The 20002-nt window shown below is 41.0% G+C and overlaps 1 protein-coding gene and 1 pseudogene across 1 annotated transcript; one reads left to right on the forward strand and one right to left on the reverse strand.

Moving 5' to 3' along the window:
- Window positions 1-815: 815 nt before the first annotated feature.
- On the reverse strand, window positions 816-2460 carry LOC117552704 (annotated as a pseudogene).
- A 7932-nt stretch (window positions 2461-10392) lies between these two features.
- On the forward strand, window positions 10393-13284 carry LOC117552711. The gene is made up of 4 exons (XM_034226298.1): window positions 10393-10498; window positions 10629-10742; window positions 11832-12039; window positions 12994-13284. Exons 1-4 carry the CDS (start codon window positions 10458-10460, stop codon window positions 13282-13284), a joined length of 654 nt encoding a protein of 217 aa, XP_034082189.1. The 5' UTR covers window positions 10393-10457.
- Window positions 13285-20002: the final 6718 nt, after the last annotated feature.

The raw sequence follows: 20002 nt of genomic DNA on the forward strand, positions 1-20002 counted from the left end.
GACTCATTTGACGACATGCTGTGGTCCCCCAACAGCTACAATCTGTCCTTTTGAACAATCATGTTTTCACCAAGTGCCTTTTAAAAGCCTCATGTTATTAATCTCAGGGTTTTACGACTGAAAGTAGTCTTTTTATTACGTGTAAATATGTTGTTGTACTCTCAGTGATGGTGAGGAAATGAAGAAACCTACACAGTAAGGAAAAATAAAGTCAATGCTTTATTAACCTCAGGAATGTCACTATGACCACATTTAAGAAAAATTACCCCCAAAAAACACAAATCCACACTGATTTAAGTGTGTGTGTGTTGTGTGTGGTGTGTGTGTGTGTGTTTGTGTGTGTGTGTGTTGTGTGTGTGGTGTGTGGTGTTGTGTGTGTGTGGTTGTGTGTGTGTGTGTGTGTGTGTTGTGTGGGTGTGTGTGTGGTGTGTGTGTTGTGTGTTGTGTGTGTGGTTGTGTGTGTGTGTTGTGTGTGTGTGTGTGTGGTGTGTGTGTGTGTGTGGGTGGTGTGTGTGTGTGTTGTGTGTGTGTGTGTGTGTGTGTGTGTGTGTGTGTGTGTGTGTGTGTGTGTGTGGTGTGTGTGTGTGTGTGTGTGTTTTTTTTGCCGGCTGGTGCGTCCCCTGTGGCTTGTTTCCCCCCGCCACCGCCTCCCTGCCTGTCTGCCCCCTCCTCCGCTACTAAATAGACCTGTTTGTACCTACCTGCCTGCCTTTCATTTTTCTTCCCCCTCACTTTCTCCTCCCCCTCCCCCCCCCCTATCTATCATTTCTCTCTCCCTCTCTCTCTCCTTTTTTCTCCTTTCAGTTGTGGCGCGCTCTCTCTCCTCGTCAGTGTCTGGGTTCAGGTAACCTCATTAGTTTCATCACCGCCTCATTCTCAAAACCCTTCGTCTTGTCCTCGTCCTCCTCCTCCGTGTGTCTCTTCTCCTTTGTCTCCCCTCCCCATCTGATCAAAGTACGCCTGTATGTTCTGCTCAAGGAAGCCGGCGCCGCGCTGTTCCTCCCGCTTTGGGCTCACCTTGTTGTTTCTGTGTTTGTTTATGGGATACCGAGCGGCATCTGAGCCGCTAAATACGCCGCCAGCTCGTCTTCGTCCAACGTGTCGTCGTAGTCGTCCTGCAACGTGCCGGAGGGGAGGCGTCTCCGTTGTGATGCAGAGGGTTTCTGCGAGGGTGTGAACCGTGATGATGAACGGCGCGGAGGAGGACGACTGCTTCCTGACGGGAGTCTTGTCTTCAACGCCTCCTAGTCCCAGGATGCTCAGGATCTCCTCCGTCCGCCTTTCTTCGGGGGTCTTTCGCCTCTCGGGAAACCGTGTGTTGAAGAACGTTCCTTCGGGACTCTTGTGCGTCTTCTTCCGGGGAACCGGAGAGGGTTTTCGTGGCTTTGTGGTTTCTCCGGTGCTCAGCATGTCCACCATGGTCTTCCGAGGGGATCTGGTATTTCTGTGAGATCTGTATGAGCTGGTAGATGGTCCTCGGATCCATGGTATCCCTCTTCTTCTTCTCCTCTCCCTCTCTCTTCTTCTCCTCTTCCTCTATCTCTCTCTTGTGCTCCTCTTCCTCAGTCTCTCCAGCACTTTCAGGAGGTAGTAGTCTACTAGATTGGCGACTTCATCCGTGTCTTTTGACCTCTTGACCGGGTACTTTTTCTTCCTCCTCGTCGTCCACTTCTTCGTCATAATCACCCTCGGTCCTCCTCCTCTTCCTCCCCCTCTCCCAGTCTGCGAGATCCCCTCCTACGTCGTCATACGCCACGTTCCTCACGTTGAACACGTCCTGACCTTCGTCCTCCTCCTCTTCCTCTTCCTGCTGCCTCTTCGTCTTCACGCTGGTCATCTTGTCCAGTTCGTCGAACCGGACTGCAGCGTGGCCATCTGCGGCGTGTACTTCTCCTCCACGTTCTCGTTTGTGCGCTTGAAAGGCGCCGCCCCTCCTCTCTCCTCTTCTTCCTCGTCCCCTCGCCCTCTCCTCATCCTCAAACATCAGCGGCATCTTCCTGTGGGGCTTGATGCCGTGCTGTTGCACCCTGGGGCGAAGCGGCGTCTGTTTTGAGGCTTTCTCCGTCCCTGGAGGGTGCTGAGCACAGCCTGCAGCAGCTCCTCGCTCTTATCCTCCCTGCCTTCATCCTCTTCCTCCTCCTCCTCTTCCTCTTCCTCTTTTGGAGCCAGCCTCAGCATCGCTCTCAGCTTCTCGGCGTCGTCCGCCTCGTATCCCGTACTCGTGCCCGCTCCTCTGACGCAGGCTCTCGATGAACTCCAGAGCTTCGAGCATGTCCGTCGTTGGGGCTCTGCAGGAAGTCGCCTCCTCCTCCTCCTCTCTGGGATTCACTTCCTCGCTGTCGGAGAAAGCGCCCCGAACGTGAGAGGAGGCGAAGAGGAAGAGGAAGAGGAAGTGGGTGCAACAGATGAGGGAAGGTTTGCCTGTGGGGAGTGACGGCATGGTGACGCCTGCAGAGGAGACACAAACAGACCGATGTCAGAGATGACCTTTTCACACGTAAAGCTGACTTGTTCATGATGGATATGAACCGTGAAAGCCTTTCGCTCTTATCGTCACTTTGATGTCCGGTGTGATGATGGACCGCAGAGACACTGATGTCGAAGCACTCGGGTTTAACCAGGTCAAACAAACCGTGTATAATCTATATGTGTACAGGTTAAAGAGTCATTGAGAACAAAGTTGATCAGTAAAACACTACGAGTAATGAATATGCAATACCATAAAAGGTGTAATACTTAAATCAGGTATCTTTTTAAAACCATTTTAGTGCCTCAATGACTTAAACAATATTTATATTAACTGTCTTGACCAAAATAACTGTTGCTTTGTCCGGTTAACTTGAATTATGCATGAAATATGCTGCATTTAAAAATAAAGTAACCAAATGAGGACGATCCTATGAAGCAACTGGTGGTCACTATTTAATTCACTTGATTTGTTTTAATAATAATACAAAATAATAAATAATATATGTAAAATAATGTATATAAATATAATAAAATATGAAAGTAACAAATAAATACATGATGATAATACAAATAAATAAAATAATGCTGAAAAATAATAGAAATAATTAATACAATTAATAATTACAAATGTAATATAATAAATATAAAAGTAATAAATAAATACATGATGTTAATACAAATAATGATTACATAAAAATAACTAACAACATAAATTAATTAATAGTATAATAAATATATAAAGTGGGTGTTCAGTGTGTTGCTGCCTGTTGCTGCTGCAGCAGTCATATCAGCGCTATTCAGCTCTCGTGCAAATCTCATTAGTTCTTCAAATTGCTGCTCTCCGCGAGTCACGGCCCCGTTGTCAAGGCAACCCGGTAAGGCTGATGTTTCCATGGAACCCTCCCGTTTACCGTTAATATGCTTAAAACTGCTATTATTACCGTTTTTAAAAAAAAACTCAGATTGAAAAAAAAAATGTTGGATAAAGATTTGCCCTCCAGCGCCTGCCCTGAAATGCGCGTGCAATTTATTTTAATGCAAATTCCTGCACAAATAAGACGATGTTGATCATTGAAAGGAGGAGGAGGAGGAGTCACAGAGAACGATGCAAAACACACGAAAAGCGACGATGCAAACGTAAATGCTGCCGTGTTTACGTCCGTTTACTTTTTCTTTCATTTTCCCAACCTAATTTAAAATCGCAAAACTTCCTCGTTATCATTTTTTACGTTTTGTTTTTGTACCCTTATAAGATACACACGGTAACAATCTCGGATAATCCGTAGCGAAATGAGAACAAAGAGACCTCTTCGCCCTACAGATGTGGCGGTGCATCAGTTGGCAAACAGCTCCTGAACAAAAGCTGATTCAACAAGGAAAACAACCCCTCCCTCTCTATTCTTATATCGTGTGATAGCAAACACACAGAGTGTAGCGCGGCTCGTGCATTCAATCACAACCTTACCTGGTGTTAGTAGTTAGTGAGGAGGAGGCTCTCTCCGTCTCTGTGTGAGTCTCAGCACCGCGGACAGCTCTCATGCTATTAGAGGAGCCACCTGACCCGTGCGTCACAGAGCGAGGAGATGCGTAACCACACAACCACACACACACCACACACACACACACCCACACAACACACACACACACACACCACACACACACATACACACACACAACACACAACACACACACACACACACACACCACACACACACACACAGTTCATTTTCAGCCCACACTGCTCCTCTCTCTTGAACATGAACTGAAACTATATTTGTGACCCAGAACATCTCGGTGGCTGCATAATGGATTCTGTCGCAGTCTGTGATGAAATGAATACATTCATATGGGGCTATATTTAGGAGCATTGACTGGCTCATCAGACTCTTCTTTCTTGGCAGTGATAGGGGTTTGTGAGTCTGAGTATTTAAAAGATTCAAAGGCTTATTTCATATGCGCATTAGCTGGTTTTGCCAAAGAAACCTTTAGTCCCATGTCCCGCCAATAATAAGAGATAAATGAAAGTAGTGCAAGAGAGTGGGGAAAGTGAGACATTGGGGCAGGTCAAATGCAGAATTAAGAATGTAAATACATAGAGTAAGATTATATATAGAAATCATATTATAAATGAATATGTAGACGGTAAACAATGTATGTGAGTTGATCTAGTGGGGATTTCCAGAGAGAAGACACGTATTCACCCACCCTTTAAAGGTCGTTATCTGCATTTAATTGCTAAATAAATGGTGTTTAATTGCTTAAAAATACACTTAATAAATGTTTGTTCCCCCTTTGAATCATTTGTTTATTTACTGCCTGTGTATTAGACTCATAATAATACCCCCCCCCCCCCCCGTAGTTGAGACTGTGTATTTGTTTCATTCACTGTGTCTCTGCTGCAGCACTGAGGGACGAGACAGTTAAAGAGTCCAGCGATGACTCACACATACGGACTCCGCCAAAGAGCCTGAGACGGGGCGGGGTGACAGAGGGACTGCAGTGTGTGTGTGTTGTGTGTGTGTGTTGTGTGTGTGTGTGTGTGTGTGTGTGTGTGTGTGTGTGTGTGTGGTGTGTGTGTGTGTGTGTGTGTGTGTGTGTGTGTGTGTGTGTGTGTGTGTGTGTGTGTGTGTGTGTGTGTGTGTGTGTGTGTGTGTGTGGTGTGTGTGTGTGTGGTGTGTGTGTGTGTGTGTGTGTGTGTGTGTGTGTGGTGTGTGTGTGTGTGTGGTGTGTGTGTGTGTGTGTGTGTGTGTTGTGTGTGTGTGTGTGTGTGTGCTGAGGGCAAGCGCGCACTTTTGTCGTCATCCAGCCTGCACAGGGTCTCTCTTTTTTGGCTGCCTGTCAATCTTGTCTTGTACGGAGTGTGTGTGTGTCTGTGCGTGCGAGTGTGTGTAGCTCTCAGATTCATTCATAATCCCCCTCATCGCTGTGCCCGATGTGAGCTCAGGCTATCCTCTACTCGCCTACGTGTGTGATATTCAGTGAATTTAGTTTTCAGCTCTCTAAGCACTCTCTGTTTGTGGGTTTCTCTACATTTTTATGAAGCAAAAGTATGTATTTCATACTGTGGAAATACAAATGTCAACTTCTGAATCATGTGTGGATGTTTATACTTGTTGTTCGGAGCATTTATAATCACCATAACAATGTTCTTTATTGCACCCGAATATGTTCTGACAAACCAATGGCACCATTTTCTGCTGCATTTGCAGTGTGGAAAACGAGTGATGAGTCATACAAAAACATCCCAGTCATTAAAGTCCCAGTCCCGTCATATTCACAATGCATGGATTCATATTGATGTTATATATCTCTGCCTTTTTCCCACTGCAGCAAGAGTGACCGTTATCAGTAGAAGTTCATTTACGTTGTTGTCATACTGGATATTTAAGGACAAGAAAGGAACATATTGATATACAGATGTGAGTTTGACTGAAGAAATGTGTGTTTCAGTTAAAAAATCCTTAATATTTGTGGTTTGGAGCATTTCCATCCATCCATCTTCTCCCGCTTATCCGTGGTCGGGTCTCGGGGGTAGCAGTTCCAGCAGAGAGCCCCAAACTTTCTTTTCCCTGGCGACATCAACCAGCTCTGACTGGGGGATCCCAAGGCGCTCCCAGGCCAGCGAAGAGATATAATCCCTCCACCTGGTCCTAGGTCTACCCCTTGGTCTCTTCCCAGCTGGACGTGCCTGGAACACCTCCTAGGGAGGCGCCCAGGTTGCATCCTTACTAGGTGCCCGAACCACCTCAACTGGCTCCTTTCGACGCGAAGGAGGAGCGGTTCAACTCCGAGTCCCTCCCGGATGACTGAACTTCTCACCTTATCCCTAAGGGAGACACCAGCCACCCTGCGGAGAAAACCCATCTCGGTAACACTTTACAATAAGGTACACAAAATGTGCTTAGTTACTGCTTAGTTACTGAGGAACTACTAGATAGTTAATGGTTAGTTCCTCAGTGACTGCGATTGAGGAACTGATGGTTAGTTACTGGTAAACAGACTGGGGGGTACTGTATTAACAAATCATTCGTTAATGGTTACTTAATGAGTAGTTCCTCAGTGACTGCGATGGATGGTTAGTTAGTTACTGGTAAACAGACTGGGGGTACTGTATTAATGAATCATTCGTTAATGGTTACTTAATGAGGAGTTCCTGAGTGAACTAATGCTTAGTTACTGGTAAACAGACTGGGGTACTGTATTAATGAATCATTCGTTAATGGTTACTTAATGAGGAGTTCCTGGGAGACTTTGATTGAAGCAATGGTCCGCTGCAGCAGGGCACATTTAAACCTGCCATCTTCGGCTGGCTTGGGTCCCACCCTGGATCAACTGGTGGAGGTGGATCCGATTTACCTTACCATTACTTAGGCCGTTTGGGTACGGTAAACTCAAGGAACGCAAACAAAAACAGTAGTTACCCATTACCTAATGATTACCTTACCGTTACTAAAACAGTAGTTACCCATTAAGTAATGCCTACTTAACCATTCGTTAAGCATGTGTGTCCCCTCAAGTAAGTAATGCATCAAAAACAGTAGTTACCCATTACCTAATGCCTACTTAACCATTCGTTAAGCATGTGTGTCCCCTCAAGTAAAGTAATGCATCAAAAACAGTAGTACCCATTACCTAATGCACTTACCATTCGTTAAGCATTGTGTCCCCTCAAGTAAAGTAATGCATCAAAACAGTAGTTACCCATTACTAATGATTACCTCACCATTAGTTAAGCAGTTTAACAAACAAACAAACTGTTGATGACAATGACGGATCTACAGCCACTGAAGTTTTACATTTTTATTCAAACAACGATGAACATAACAACAACAACAAAAAATGGAAATAAAAAATACTTTTTATAAAAGAAAACTAAAAACAAGTGCAAACCAAAAAAACATCCATTCCTTCCTCACTTCCCCTTTGGATGAATGGATAATAGTCCTCCATTGGTCTTCAAGTCCTGGACCTTCCCCTCTAAATGTTGGTCCTTTATGGCAGCTTTACACATCTCCGAGAAACGGAGAAGGGTTTCCCCCTTCTTCAGTGTTCCCCGGATATCTTGGTAGATGCCCGGGTTCACGGCATGCAGTTCTGCAATTCCTGCAGTGTCGGCAATGGTTTTGCGGTCCACTCCTACCGCTCTGTAAGCCGCCGTTTTATTATTCCCCTTGTTTACCGCCTCAAGAACACGCTTGTAGCGGCTTCAGGAGGTCAGGACTGAAACAGAGAAAAAGACAAATATGTAACTATTTAACAACAGTACTTTGTTGTTGCCTATCCTAATGATGTCTGTAGTGCAGAAATCAGTTTGGATATGGGTTTATTTATTGATAATATTGTTGTACTAGTGTTATATAGTGGTAGTGTAATCCTTACATACAAAATTGTGTAATGAATTGGTGTAGTGTAAAGGTATTACTAGTCGTGTAGCTTTGCTCAAAATAATGTATGTATATATGTTAGTTATTGTGTTTGGGGTGTGTACCTTTATATACAGAAGTTAGGTTTGGGCAATCAGCTCTACTTTTATCCAATCATGTTTAATAATGATAACTGATAAGACGATCCACAATGTGGATTTAACGCTCTATCGACATTGCCCCGTTTCTAATTTATAACGCATCAATATTGCCAAGTTTTAGCCTGGCATCCTCATGTCTCAGCAGCCTTTAAATGGAACAGTTTGGAGAATCTGCTCTCCCTGTTCTTTTATTAAAATCTGACACTGCAGGTTAATGTAAGCGTGCAGAGACCAGTTGTTTGGAAGCACTGATGTCGCTCTGAACAGAGCGACATCACAGCATGTTCTGTTTAACATTATAGGCCTACTTATATTCAGGGATGCAAACACCCGTATGGTGAAATAAGAGAGAACTATTAGAAACAGAAAAAACAGCGTAATATACCATCTGACAAAGGCCTGCGCTATAATGCGTCAATTAACTGGCTATTCTTTATAATATACGGATAGGAGACAGAGATGTTAAGTTACAAATAAAGGGTTTTTATTACTATTTAGATCAGGGGTGGGGAACTTTTTTCTCTCAAGGGCCATTTCAATTTTTACAACTTTCTCCAAGGGCCGTACAAATATTGAACTCAATTTCTGCTTAAAAATTCTAAAACCAGCCCATTCATTTCACCTTTCTTTCATGCTGTGCAAAGAAAAAGCAACCTCTTAATCCAGATATTTTACCATGACTCATGCATGCATGCATACACGGTTGTGGCATGACCACCAAAACAGAAAGATATGGACACAAGATGTGTGCAAATTTGTTTTTAAATATTGAAGTTAAAGCATCAATCTGGTGCACTTTGAGAGCAAAATGAAGAGATCTATGGATAATCTCTCAACACCCATATGAAACAGAACTGTAAGCAGATTACTCTTTTTCTTTATGGATATTTTACAAATCACTCTCCTTTTAAACTGTATTCTTGTTATTTTAAAAAACGTTTTTGTTACTGTCAAAGTATTTTATACCTGTATACCAAAACTACAACTCTTCGCTTCTCCACGAATTACACAAGTCACCCAAATCAGCGTCAAGGTTAGCCTGTTTTTAACGCAAAAAACAATGCTGTGTTTTGAATATCGGGGCCTTAACACCAGGTACCTCCTACTCAAAATTCCCAGCATCCGTTGAGCAAAAATGGCTGCAGAACCCAGGGTGAGGATGCTCAGAGTACATAGCCCGAATGACACCTCTTTTCCCATGTCCTACGTATCCTGCACAACACAAAAGTGAAAATCTGATCTACAGAAGGCTGTAAATGTAATAATACATTTGATTTCGATCATTTGTATGTATAATGTTATGAATGATCTGCTATCTTCAATACTATGGTTAAGTGATATTTAAATTAAACTTTAAAAAATCTATATACAGGCTGTCACCATATTTTGGAATTGTGAAAAGACTGGCAAGCCACTTCCCTTATAGCTTTACAGTTACCTGGATTTTATTCCACCAGCCCTGCAGATATTACACTAGCCTACAAACCTCAATAGGCATGACTCCTAAAATCCCTAAATCTGTTGATTTTTTAGAGATACTTTTTAAATATTGTTCTATAATGATTAAATGTCAGTGAATAACAAGATGTTTAATTATATAACTTTTACATCTCATTTAATGTAATGTATTATTATTATTATTATTATGTAACACGTGGGTCCTCGTGGTTTAGCTAGCAACCTCAAATCAGATAGCACAGAACAAAAAGTGTAATAACATGTGTCAATTGAGATGATTTCGCGATGCAGTGATACTGATTTCTCAAATGACAAAAATAAATTTCAATTCATACTTATTCTGACACTAAACGCTTAGGGGGCCCCATCCTCTTTCGCTTGCTTCTCGAGTCCATTTTCAGTTCTAAGCGTGTAGACTAGAGCATAGACTGTACATATAAGATGTAGAGGTTGAGTTTTATCACTAGCCGAGATGCACGTGACAGGCTCATGGCCAATCGTAGCACTTGAATGCTATGAAGGGGCGTGTCTTGCATAGTGCTCCAGCCGGATCCCGATTTGCAGCGCATTAACACTTTATTACGGTTTTAATATTTTTAATTGTATATCAGTGAATATAAAGAAGCTGTGCTTTGTAAATTGAACAAGGAAGATGAAATACCTGATTCAAAACATCAAAACTATTGGTTTGAATCGTGTGAACAAGAAATGAGGATCAGGGTGCTAGGGCGCTAGTGCGCTCAGCGGAGCTTCCTCCACTTCCGGTCTGGCCCAGCGGCAGCACATCTTGAACTACGCTGGGTGTTAGGTTTTGTGGACGGGCCGGGGCCGCAGTAACGCAGTAGTAACGCCGCAGTCAGGTTTAGGTTATCATGACACTGCACACCAAAGTACTCAGTCTTATTGACGGAAGACAGACTTTTTAAAAAAAGAAAAAATTAATGAATGGCTAATGAAAAAGGAATTGCTTCAAGGAAAAATGAAATGCAAACTCTGCTAAAAGAGGATGAAACTGGAGAAACACTCAAACGTCGACGGACTGCAGTGGTAGGCTAAGTCGTAAATTTTTAGCACGGGTTTTAACGATGTCTTCCTCTGTTTACTGATATGTAATGTTACAAAGACAAGTTCTTTATCAGGAAAAAAGGACTAGGAATTTACGATTTGTCTTTTGTAGGAAGTGCCGACGTAAAAAACACCGAGGGAAAACGACGAAGAAGTCAGTGAGGTCTTTGTCCCTGTTTCAGAGGAGCAAATTGTCCTTGTTCAGCTGGATGAAATACATTTACAGGTAATATTAATTCATCAATAATATCAGTCATTTCCTCAAAGCACAGCAAATGAATGCCTGTAAGTATTACATTTATTTTAAGCATGTTGACTGTTGTTTAACATTACCGATATCTAAATGCTAATTTCAGTTAGCGCGTCAATGACGTTATCCATTATATGTTAGCATTGAGCTAGCGGACCAAGCGCTAGTTATTTGGCAATTCACAACGCAGGCTGCTTGGAGGTGTGGCGGGGCACAATGGCGCCTTTCACACCAAGCCCCCAGGAAGTGCGCCGGACTCTGAGGAGAACATTCGAGAGTTATTTCCCTCGGCATTATGAACGCGCATCCAACCCACGGGACCGCGCCGCCCGGCACCTTCATGTTACGTGTTCTGTACTACATGCGTTTTACCCTTAACCATAGACTGTATATATAAAGGTTTTACCTTTACCCATGGATGCACAATAAGAACGGACCCGTATCGCCTTGCCGTTCGGGTGTTCAGAGCAGAGCTCCCTGTTGGAGCGGCAGAGCGTGATGTGAACAGAAAAATGTTTCTGTCGCAATATTATTTAAGAATCGTTGAGCTAGCTAACTAGCATACATTGTCACTATCTGCTAACATTAGCTTTAGCTTTCGTTTTCTAATAGTTTTTCTCATAGGCTATAAACAGAATAGATCTTGTACTTGAGTAAAAGTAGAAGTACTCAGATATTGTACTTGAGTAAAACAGAAGTACTCAGATATTGCACTTGACTATAAGTACTCAGATCTTGTATTAGAGTAAAAGTAGAAGTACCAGAGTGTACGAATACTCTGTTACAGTAAAATTCCTGCATTCAAAATGTTCCTCAACCAAAAAATGGGTTCAGAACGTTACAATGTGTGATTATTCTAATAGCTTAAAAAACATGTGTAGATGCTCTGATACAGGGAAACTTGATAGATAAAATTAATTAGCAACATTAAAATATTCTGTTTCATCTTGAGTAATAACAAATGTCTAATGTGAATTATAATTATACATTAGCCACTGGTGCTGAATGCGTTCTTCTTCATATGCTTTTGTTCATATTTAGTAATTCTATATTGATCTTTAACAGATTTTCCCAGGGACTGCAGCTAAGGCAAATTGACATGCTGCAGGATGGCGTGGCAGGAAGCAGTCGCACGCTGTCAAAAATTAGCCTGAAGTTGAGGAAGGTCTGCAAGAGTGCAATCAAGAGGAGAGAAAGGAGGGGAAAGCAGAGACTTGGAGGACCAAACGAATTTGTCATGCTGGACGAAAGCAACTTCTACCACAAAAGGAAGGTGTGTATAAACTACAGAGCCTTAGCCTTTGGCCTCACTAAAACTAAAACCTTTGTTTTTCAAGGTGAAATAACAACATATATTTTAAGGTCAGAGATTAACAAATGAATGAGCAAAGTAATTTTATAATTGTGTCATTCACACCCTTGTGACTGGCGAGACAAAGTATACATTAGAGAGAGCCAGCTCCACAGTGTATACACAGTCAAATAACAGAAAAAAAGAATTTAGAAGCTAAGAATTATCTCATCCAATCAGATCATTAAAGATGGGGTAGGTAAGTTTCAGAAACCGGCTCGAGATACACTTTTTGTTATATTCCATGGAATGCTCTTAACATCCCGATAGCAATGAATATCTTAAGTGCTTTGACAATAAATTTAAAAAAATGTCCTCTGTAGAAGCCGTAATACTGTAAAAAGTACAACCAATCCGTTTAGCGGCTAAACGGGGATGGCCTACCTGCCTGTCAGCCTTCCATCGGGGCACAAACTTATCTCGTGCCCTCATTGGTCATGTGCGCGTTCGTGTGTGTTGGAGGAGGGGCTCTGTAGGAAGTGGCAGATTTTCTCCGGTTGTGTATTTTCAAATTCTAGCGATCTCGAGCCGGTTTCTCAAACTTACCTACCCCACCTTTAAGGAAATAAATCCTTATTCTTACTTTTTATTACTAACATTTTAAAAGTGCATAATCTTATTTATATATCATCTAATTACAATATCTATCTTACATTTTCATGTTTCTTGCAGCAAAATTTAACTTAATAAAATTAAACAGCCTTTTCTGTTTGTACCACTACATTTAATTTTTTCTCTTCTTTTTTGAGAAAGGAAGTGAATATTTTTAAATTGTAAAAGAAAGCAAATAAACACATTTCACTTTGTTTATCAATTGAAATTCCTGATGTTTATTTTTATATAACTGTGTTGTCCTTTTTCACTGCTTTATTACAGTATGGTAGGGGAAGATTCGGTCCTACGTGGAGGAGGAGAAAATGGGTCTTTGGAATGCTGGGCATCAGAGGAAAAAGGAGAAGACCTATCCTGAGGCTGGTGAAACAAAGATCACGGCGCCACTTAATTCCTCTGGTCACAAAATACGTTCGCCAAGGGACCACGGTGATAACGGACATGTGGAGGGCATACACACACTGCAATCGCAGAAAGTGGCTTTGTCCATTTCTCTGTGAACCACAGCCGGTCATTTGTGAACCCAGACACAGGAGCCCACACCCAAAACATTGAGCGGGCTTGGTCAACGTACAAGTCACAGGTCTGGAGACTGCGAGGAAACCGCACAGTGAAGACTCTGAAGAGTCATCTTGCTTTCATCGAGTGGACACATTGGCTGGCAAATGAACACAAAGATGGTCCCTTAGGCAGATTGCTGCATGACATACGCCACTTTCGCAAGTTCTGATGCAACCTTGTTTTCATTATTAGTGTCCTTTGGATTGTTGTTTAAATAAAAATGTAAATTTGAGTGCACAGGGTTTGTTTATTTGTTTACTGCTTAACTAATGGTTAAGTAATCATTAGGTAATGGGTAACTACTGTTTTTGATGCATTACTTTACTTGAGGGGACACACTGCTTAAGGAATGGTTAAGTAGGCATTAGGTAATGGGTAACTACTGTTTTTGATGCATTACTTTACTTGAGGGGACACACTGCTTAACGAATGGTTAAGTAGGCATTAGGTAATGGGTAACTACTGTTTTTGATGCATTACTTTACTTGAGGGGACACACAATGCTTAACGAATGGTTAAGTAGGCATTAGGTAATGGGTAACTACTGTTTTTGATGCATTACTTTACTTGAGGGGACACACAATGCTTAACGAATGGTTAAGTAGGCATTAGGTAATGGGTAACTACTGTTTTTGATGCATTACTTTACTTGAGGGGACACACAATGCTTAACGAATGGTTAAGTAACATTAGGTAATGGGTAACTACTGTTTTTGATGCATTACTTTACTTGAGGGGACACACAATGCTTAACGAATGGTTAAGTAGGCATTAGGTAATGGGTAACTACTGTTTTTGATGCATTACTTTACTTGAGGGGACACACAATGCTTAACGAATGGTTAAGTAGGCATTAGGTAATGGGTCTACTGTTTTTGATGCATTACTTTACTTGAGGGGACACACACAATGCTTAACGAATGGTTAAGTAGGCATTAGGTAATGGGTAACTACTGTTTTTGATGCATTACTTTACTTGAGGGGACACACAATGCTTAACGAATGGTTAAGTAGGCATTAGGTAATGGGTAACTACTGTTTTTGATGCATTACTTTACTTGAGGGGACACACATGCTTAACGAATGGTTAAGTAGGCATTAGGTAATGGGTAACTACTGTTTTTGATGCATTACTTTACTTGAGGGGACACACAATGCTTAACGAATGGTTAAGTAGGCATTAGGTAATGGGTAACTACTGTTTTTGATGCATTACTTTACTTGAGGGGACACACAATGCTTAACGAATGGTTAAGTAGGCATTAGGTAATGGGTAACTACTGTTTTTGATGCATTACTTTACTTGAGGGGACACACAATGCTTAACGAATGGTTAAGTAGGCATTAGGTAATGGGTAACTACTGTTTTTTGATGCATTACTTTACTTGAGGGGACACACAATGCTTAACGAATGGTTAAGTAAGCATTACTTAATGGGTAACTACTGTTTTAGTAACGGTAAGGTAATCATTAGGTAATGGGTAACTACTGTTTTTGATGCATTACTTTACTTGAGGGGACACACAATGCTTAACGAATGGTTAAGTAGGCATTACTTAATGGGTAACTACTGTTTTAGTAACGGTAAGGTAATCATTACTTAATGGGTAACTACTGTTTTTGTTTGCGTTCCTTGAGTTTACCGTACCCAAACGCCTAAGTAATGGTAAGGTAAATCGGATCCACCTCCACCAGTTGATCCAGGGTGGGACCCAAGCCAGCCGAAGATGGCAGGTTTAAATGTGCCCTGCTGCAGCGGACCATTGCTTCAATCAAAGTCTCCCAGGAACTCCTCATTAAGTAACCATTAACGAATTATTCATTAATACAGTACCCCCCAGTCTGTTTACCAGTAACTAAGCATTAGTTCACCCAGGAACTCCTCATTAAGTAACCATTAACGAATGATTCATTAATACAGTACCCCCCAGTCTGTTACCAGTAACTAACTAACCATCCATCGCAGTCACTGAGGAACTACTCATTAAGTAACCATTAACGAATGATTTGTTAATACAGTACCCCCCAGTCTGTTTACCAGTAACTAACCATCAGTTCCTCAATCGCAGTCACTGAGGAACTAACCATTAACTATCTAGTAGTTCCTCAGTAACTAAGCACATTTTGTGTACCTTATTGTAAAGTGTTACCCCCATCTCGGACCGCTTGTATCCGCGATCTCGTTCTTTCGGTCATGACCCATCCTTCATGACCATAGGTGAGGGTAGGAACGAAAATGGCCCGGTAGACAGAGAGCTTTGCCTTCTGGCTCAGCTCCCTTTTCGTCACAACGGTGCGGTAAAGCGACTGCAGTACCGCTCCCGCTGCTCCGATTCTCCGGCCCATCTCACGCTCCATTGTTCCCTCACTCGAGAACAAGACCCCGAGATACTTGAACTCCTTCACTTGGGGTAACGACTCATTCCCTACTTGGAGCATTTATAATCACCATAAAATCATCTTTATTGCACCCGAATATGTTCCGACAAACCAAAAAACAACGAGTGGTGAGTCATACCAACATCCTTTTAAATCAGTACTTTAAGAAGTCACAGTCCGTCACAACGTGTAGATATTGATGCACTTGAAATATATTCTAGTATATTTTTTCCCCTGGAGGAGAACGCAGCAGGAGTCGTTCTTATTGGACGACCTCTCTAATGTTGTCATACCAGATATTTAAGGAGCAGAAAGAAAAAGAAACCAGGACAAAAGAGATGATTTTAATATCATGTCTCCGTCAGCCTAATTACATTTTCCCTCGTGACACACACACACACACACACACACACACACACACACACACACACACACACCCACACACACACACACACACACTGCCAATTTGTACTGATAGAGCCTGAGCTGTCTGGCTAATTGCTTGCGGGTTTTGTCTGTGGCAGGATTACTAGTAAACAGAAGCCAATTACAGCTCAGTTCCGCCCCCATTTTCACTGCCAGGCCAGTATAAAAAAACACAAGGTTTTCCTCAGGTCAAATGAGAAGTTTCATACAGGCAATTAGTCGTTATTCCCCTCTCTTGCTGAGCAGTGTGGTGTCATCGCTGGAGGTCACATTTTTATAAACGTTGGTGGGTGTGAAGCTTTTCAAAGGAACTGCAGGTTATGTTATAGTCTCATAAAACTGGGCTGTATTTGAGCCGTAGTATGGCTAGATTTGATGTATTTTAATATTCTGATAGAGCTGCTAGAATTTGTGAGGGTGACCTAATTTGGTATACGATATTTGTAAGACTTTCCAGTAGAAATGTGACTTTACTCCAACCCTTAAAATAAGTGCACTTACCACAGTCCACAGTAAACATGTTGTAAACCTTTTGCCAGCTTACATTTCTACTCGAAAATTGGAAGTTACTCAAGTAGTACAAGGGTCATTCCAGAATTGGAGGACATTTCATGTCCCCCATATAAAAAAATCTAATAATAGATTCCCAAAATGCTAAAACATGCACTTGTTGTGTTAAACATACTTGTATTGAGACAAAATGTATATAAAGTTGTAGAAAAAGTGGTTTCAAAATATTATTTAAATGATCAAATAGCTCTCGAACATCCCCTAAAATGGCATTTTTCTCTTGTCCCCGCTTCTTGGTGACCAACTTGCGTCAAATATAACATTAAAAAGGGATGTTATTTACTTTTTTTTGGTATTATTCTATTGATATATGTCTCTTGTAATGGTAAAATAAATTTGTTAAATCATAAACATATTTTAGATAACAGTAATTTTGCACAGAAGGTGTGTCCCTCAACATGCGTTCAACCCTGTTACCCAAACCTTTTTAGATTGGCACAGGAAGTGAACAAACTGTAAATCAGATGACACACAGGAAGTGACATCAGCAAGCCATGTGCTAGTGCCATGGGTAGACCACAACTAAGTCCTCTCTTTTATTTCTCATATTTTTACAATCTTTTCAGTCTTAAAAGAGTGTGGCACTCCGACCCACTCAACCCTGTTACTGATATGATCAGAATAAAGCATATTCATTTCAAAGTGATCTTTCTTGCATTAGATATCCAAGTATGTCCTTGCCTTGAAAGTAGCATTACATGCTACATCTAGCAATAATTCTGAGGTTAAAGCTCAAATTAGCATTGATTTTCAACCCTGTTACTATAATTAGAGTAACGGGTAATTCTTCATTGGAAAATATTAATTTGATGCCTAGCTGGGCAAATCACTTTTTTTGATGGTTTATTATCTGTTTTTCCTAAATACATTAAAAAAATTAATAAAATAAAAGGTTCGTTTTTCAAAAATGTTGGTGTCTAAATTGTCCTCCAATTCTGGAATGACCCACAAATAAGTTTAGGTTCTTGTACTAATTATTGATATTGTACTACTTATTTTCAAGTACTATTTGGAGGCACATATTGTACTTTGTCTCCTCTATTAACTTTACAACATATTAATCTACTGAGGAATTTGATGCATAATCAGTGGTGTAAAGTACTTCTACTCCACTACAATTCAGAGGTACATGGTGTACTTTTACTCCACTACACGTATTTAATAGTTACTTCACAGATGTGGATGAATGATGTGAAATCTAATCAAGTGTTGAATCAGACTTTAGTTCCACCTGGAGTAAATCCACCAGCTACCCTGCAGAATACAAAGTCATTCAACTAGCTGCACCTTCACCAGCTTTGAGAACACTTTCATGATCAATCATTATAAAACATATCATATTATCTGAATAAATAATACTTCTACTTTCACTCAAGTACAAGATCTGAGTACTTCTACTTGTACTAAGTACAGATCTGAGTACTTCTACTTTTACTAAGTACAAGATCTGAGTACTTCTACTTTTACTAAGTACAAGATCTGAGTACTTTTACTCAAGATCTGAGTACTTCTACTTTTACTCAAGTACAAGATCTGAAATGTTCCATTGTACAGTTAACAGGAGACACAAACATCTAAACTTGGTCATCTTATAAAATCCCATGTGTCATACTCGTGGAAGATATTTTCCTGTGAGTTGTTGAATACTTTTTTTCAACCTGTTTTTATGTCAGGAAATAACTGATGTTTGGCGTTCCCAAGCCGACCCATAACTTCACTTCTAAAGCCTTTTATAAATGAAATGGTCAGTTTTCCGTACAGGGGTTAAGAGCTTTTTTCGAGGACAACACTTATTTTCTACAATAAGCTCCATACATTTGCTTAAATTGATATTAAAACTGCTCCATAAATTATACTTTGCCATGTTATTTGCATAATTTCTCCTCATTTCTCATAAAGTGCTCCTAGTCCTTCTTTTGGATGGATCAGATGTTTTTCCTCCCTTCCATTTAAATTTGATTTCTAGTTAAGGGTGGATGAAAGCTCTAACAACTTAGCTTTTTGGAAAACGTGGTGCCAGGTTCATATTTTGGGGTTATGGGGACATCCTCTAGTGCAGCAGCGCACCGTCATTAAATCAGTAAATTGGTATATGCCATCAGGGACGAGACAGCCTGTCCTCCCCAAAAAAACAACCTCGTAAGGCATTTGTTCAAGCAGCATTTTACAGTACATATTTATCTTGATATTTAACATGATGTCCTGTTGTAAAACTAAGATGTAATGTCGACTTATTTTAACGTAACGTCTTTCGTCACAGACGTACCAATTGTTATCCAGTGGACTTTAAAGTTTGTACAGAATATGAATATGACACCCTCTTAATTGGTTAGTCTATAAAATGGTAGAACAAGGGAAACATTCCCAAATAGTCCAATCAATCAATCAAGGTTTATTTATATAACCCAATATCACACATTTTGTCTCGGTGGACTTTACAGTTTGTACAGATTATGAATACGACCCCCCTCTGTCCTTGGACCCTCACATCAGACAAGGAAAGACCCCCAAAGAAAACCCAACAGTTAATGGGGAAACATGGAAGAAACCTCGGGGAGATCAACAGAGGACTGACAGACGTACAATAGATGTCGTGTGTAAATTAAAAAGATAATACACTTACAACATATAGTCCAAATGCTTGAGAATGCATGTGTCTATAAATAAGAACAAGATGAATCCAGGAGGATGTCAACAATCCTGTGAGAGCCATCATCAAACAACAATCTGTTCCTAAACCTTAGCCAGTAGTTTTGTTGCATAAATTAACTGTTTCAAAATAGTTTAAAAGTTATTTTAAATGGGTTTTGTGAAGGAAGGAACAAACAACTAGTTTGCGTAGCATCGATTTAAAGGTCAGGTATCTCGAGTATAAAATGTGTTTTGTGTCTACGTTTTTAAGACAAAAATAAGCAATAATCACACTTTAGAAAAAGGGTTGATTTCTTATGTCTTGAGAAGCTTCATCCATAGGGACTTGGTCTCAAGATAGGGTTCCTAATACTAAACATTTGACAGTGTCTTTGCAACCAAAGGGAAACTACCATAATATTTGAATTCAAATGTTGCTGGATCCACAAAGGGGCATGGACGTGCATACAAAAACAAAATACAGAAATATCTTATATTAAAGGTAGGCTAGGTAAGAATGGAGAAACCAGCTCGAGTGCGCTAGAATTTGAAAGTACACAGCCGGAGAAAATCTGCCCCTTCCTTCAGACTTCCTTACAGAGCCCCTCCTCCAACACACACACGAACGCGCACATGACCAATGAGGGCACGAGATCAGTTTGTGCACAGATGGAAGGCTGACAGGCAGGTAGGCCATCCAGTTAC

This window comes from Gymnodraco acuticeps, unplaced genomic scaffold (genome assembly GCF_902827175.1).
Source record: "Gymnodraco acuticeps unplaced genomic scaffold, fGymAcu1.1, whole genome shotgun sequence".
Taxonomy (NCBI): domain Eukaryota; kingdom Metazoa; phylum Chordata; class Actinopteri; order Perciformes; family Bathydraconidae; genus Gymnodraco; species Gymnodraco acuticeps.

Excerpts from the sequence above, each read along its gene's own strand:
- LOC117552711 (XM_034226298.1), top strand. The coding sequence starts at position 10,458 with ATGAAACTGGAGAAACACTCAAACGTCGACGGACTGCAGTG. Across the intron at positions 10,499-10,628 it reads AACGTCGACGGACTGCAGTG|GAAGTGCCGACGTAAAAAAC; the intron begins GTAGGCTAAGTC and ends TGTCTTTTGTAG. Across the intron at positions 12,040-12,993 it reads ACTTCTACCACAAAAGGAAG|TATGGTAGGGGAAGATTCGG; the intron begins GTGTGTATAAAC and ends GCTTTATTACAG.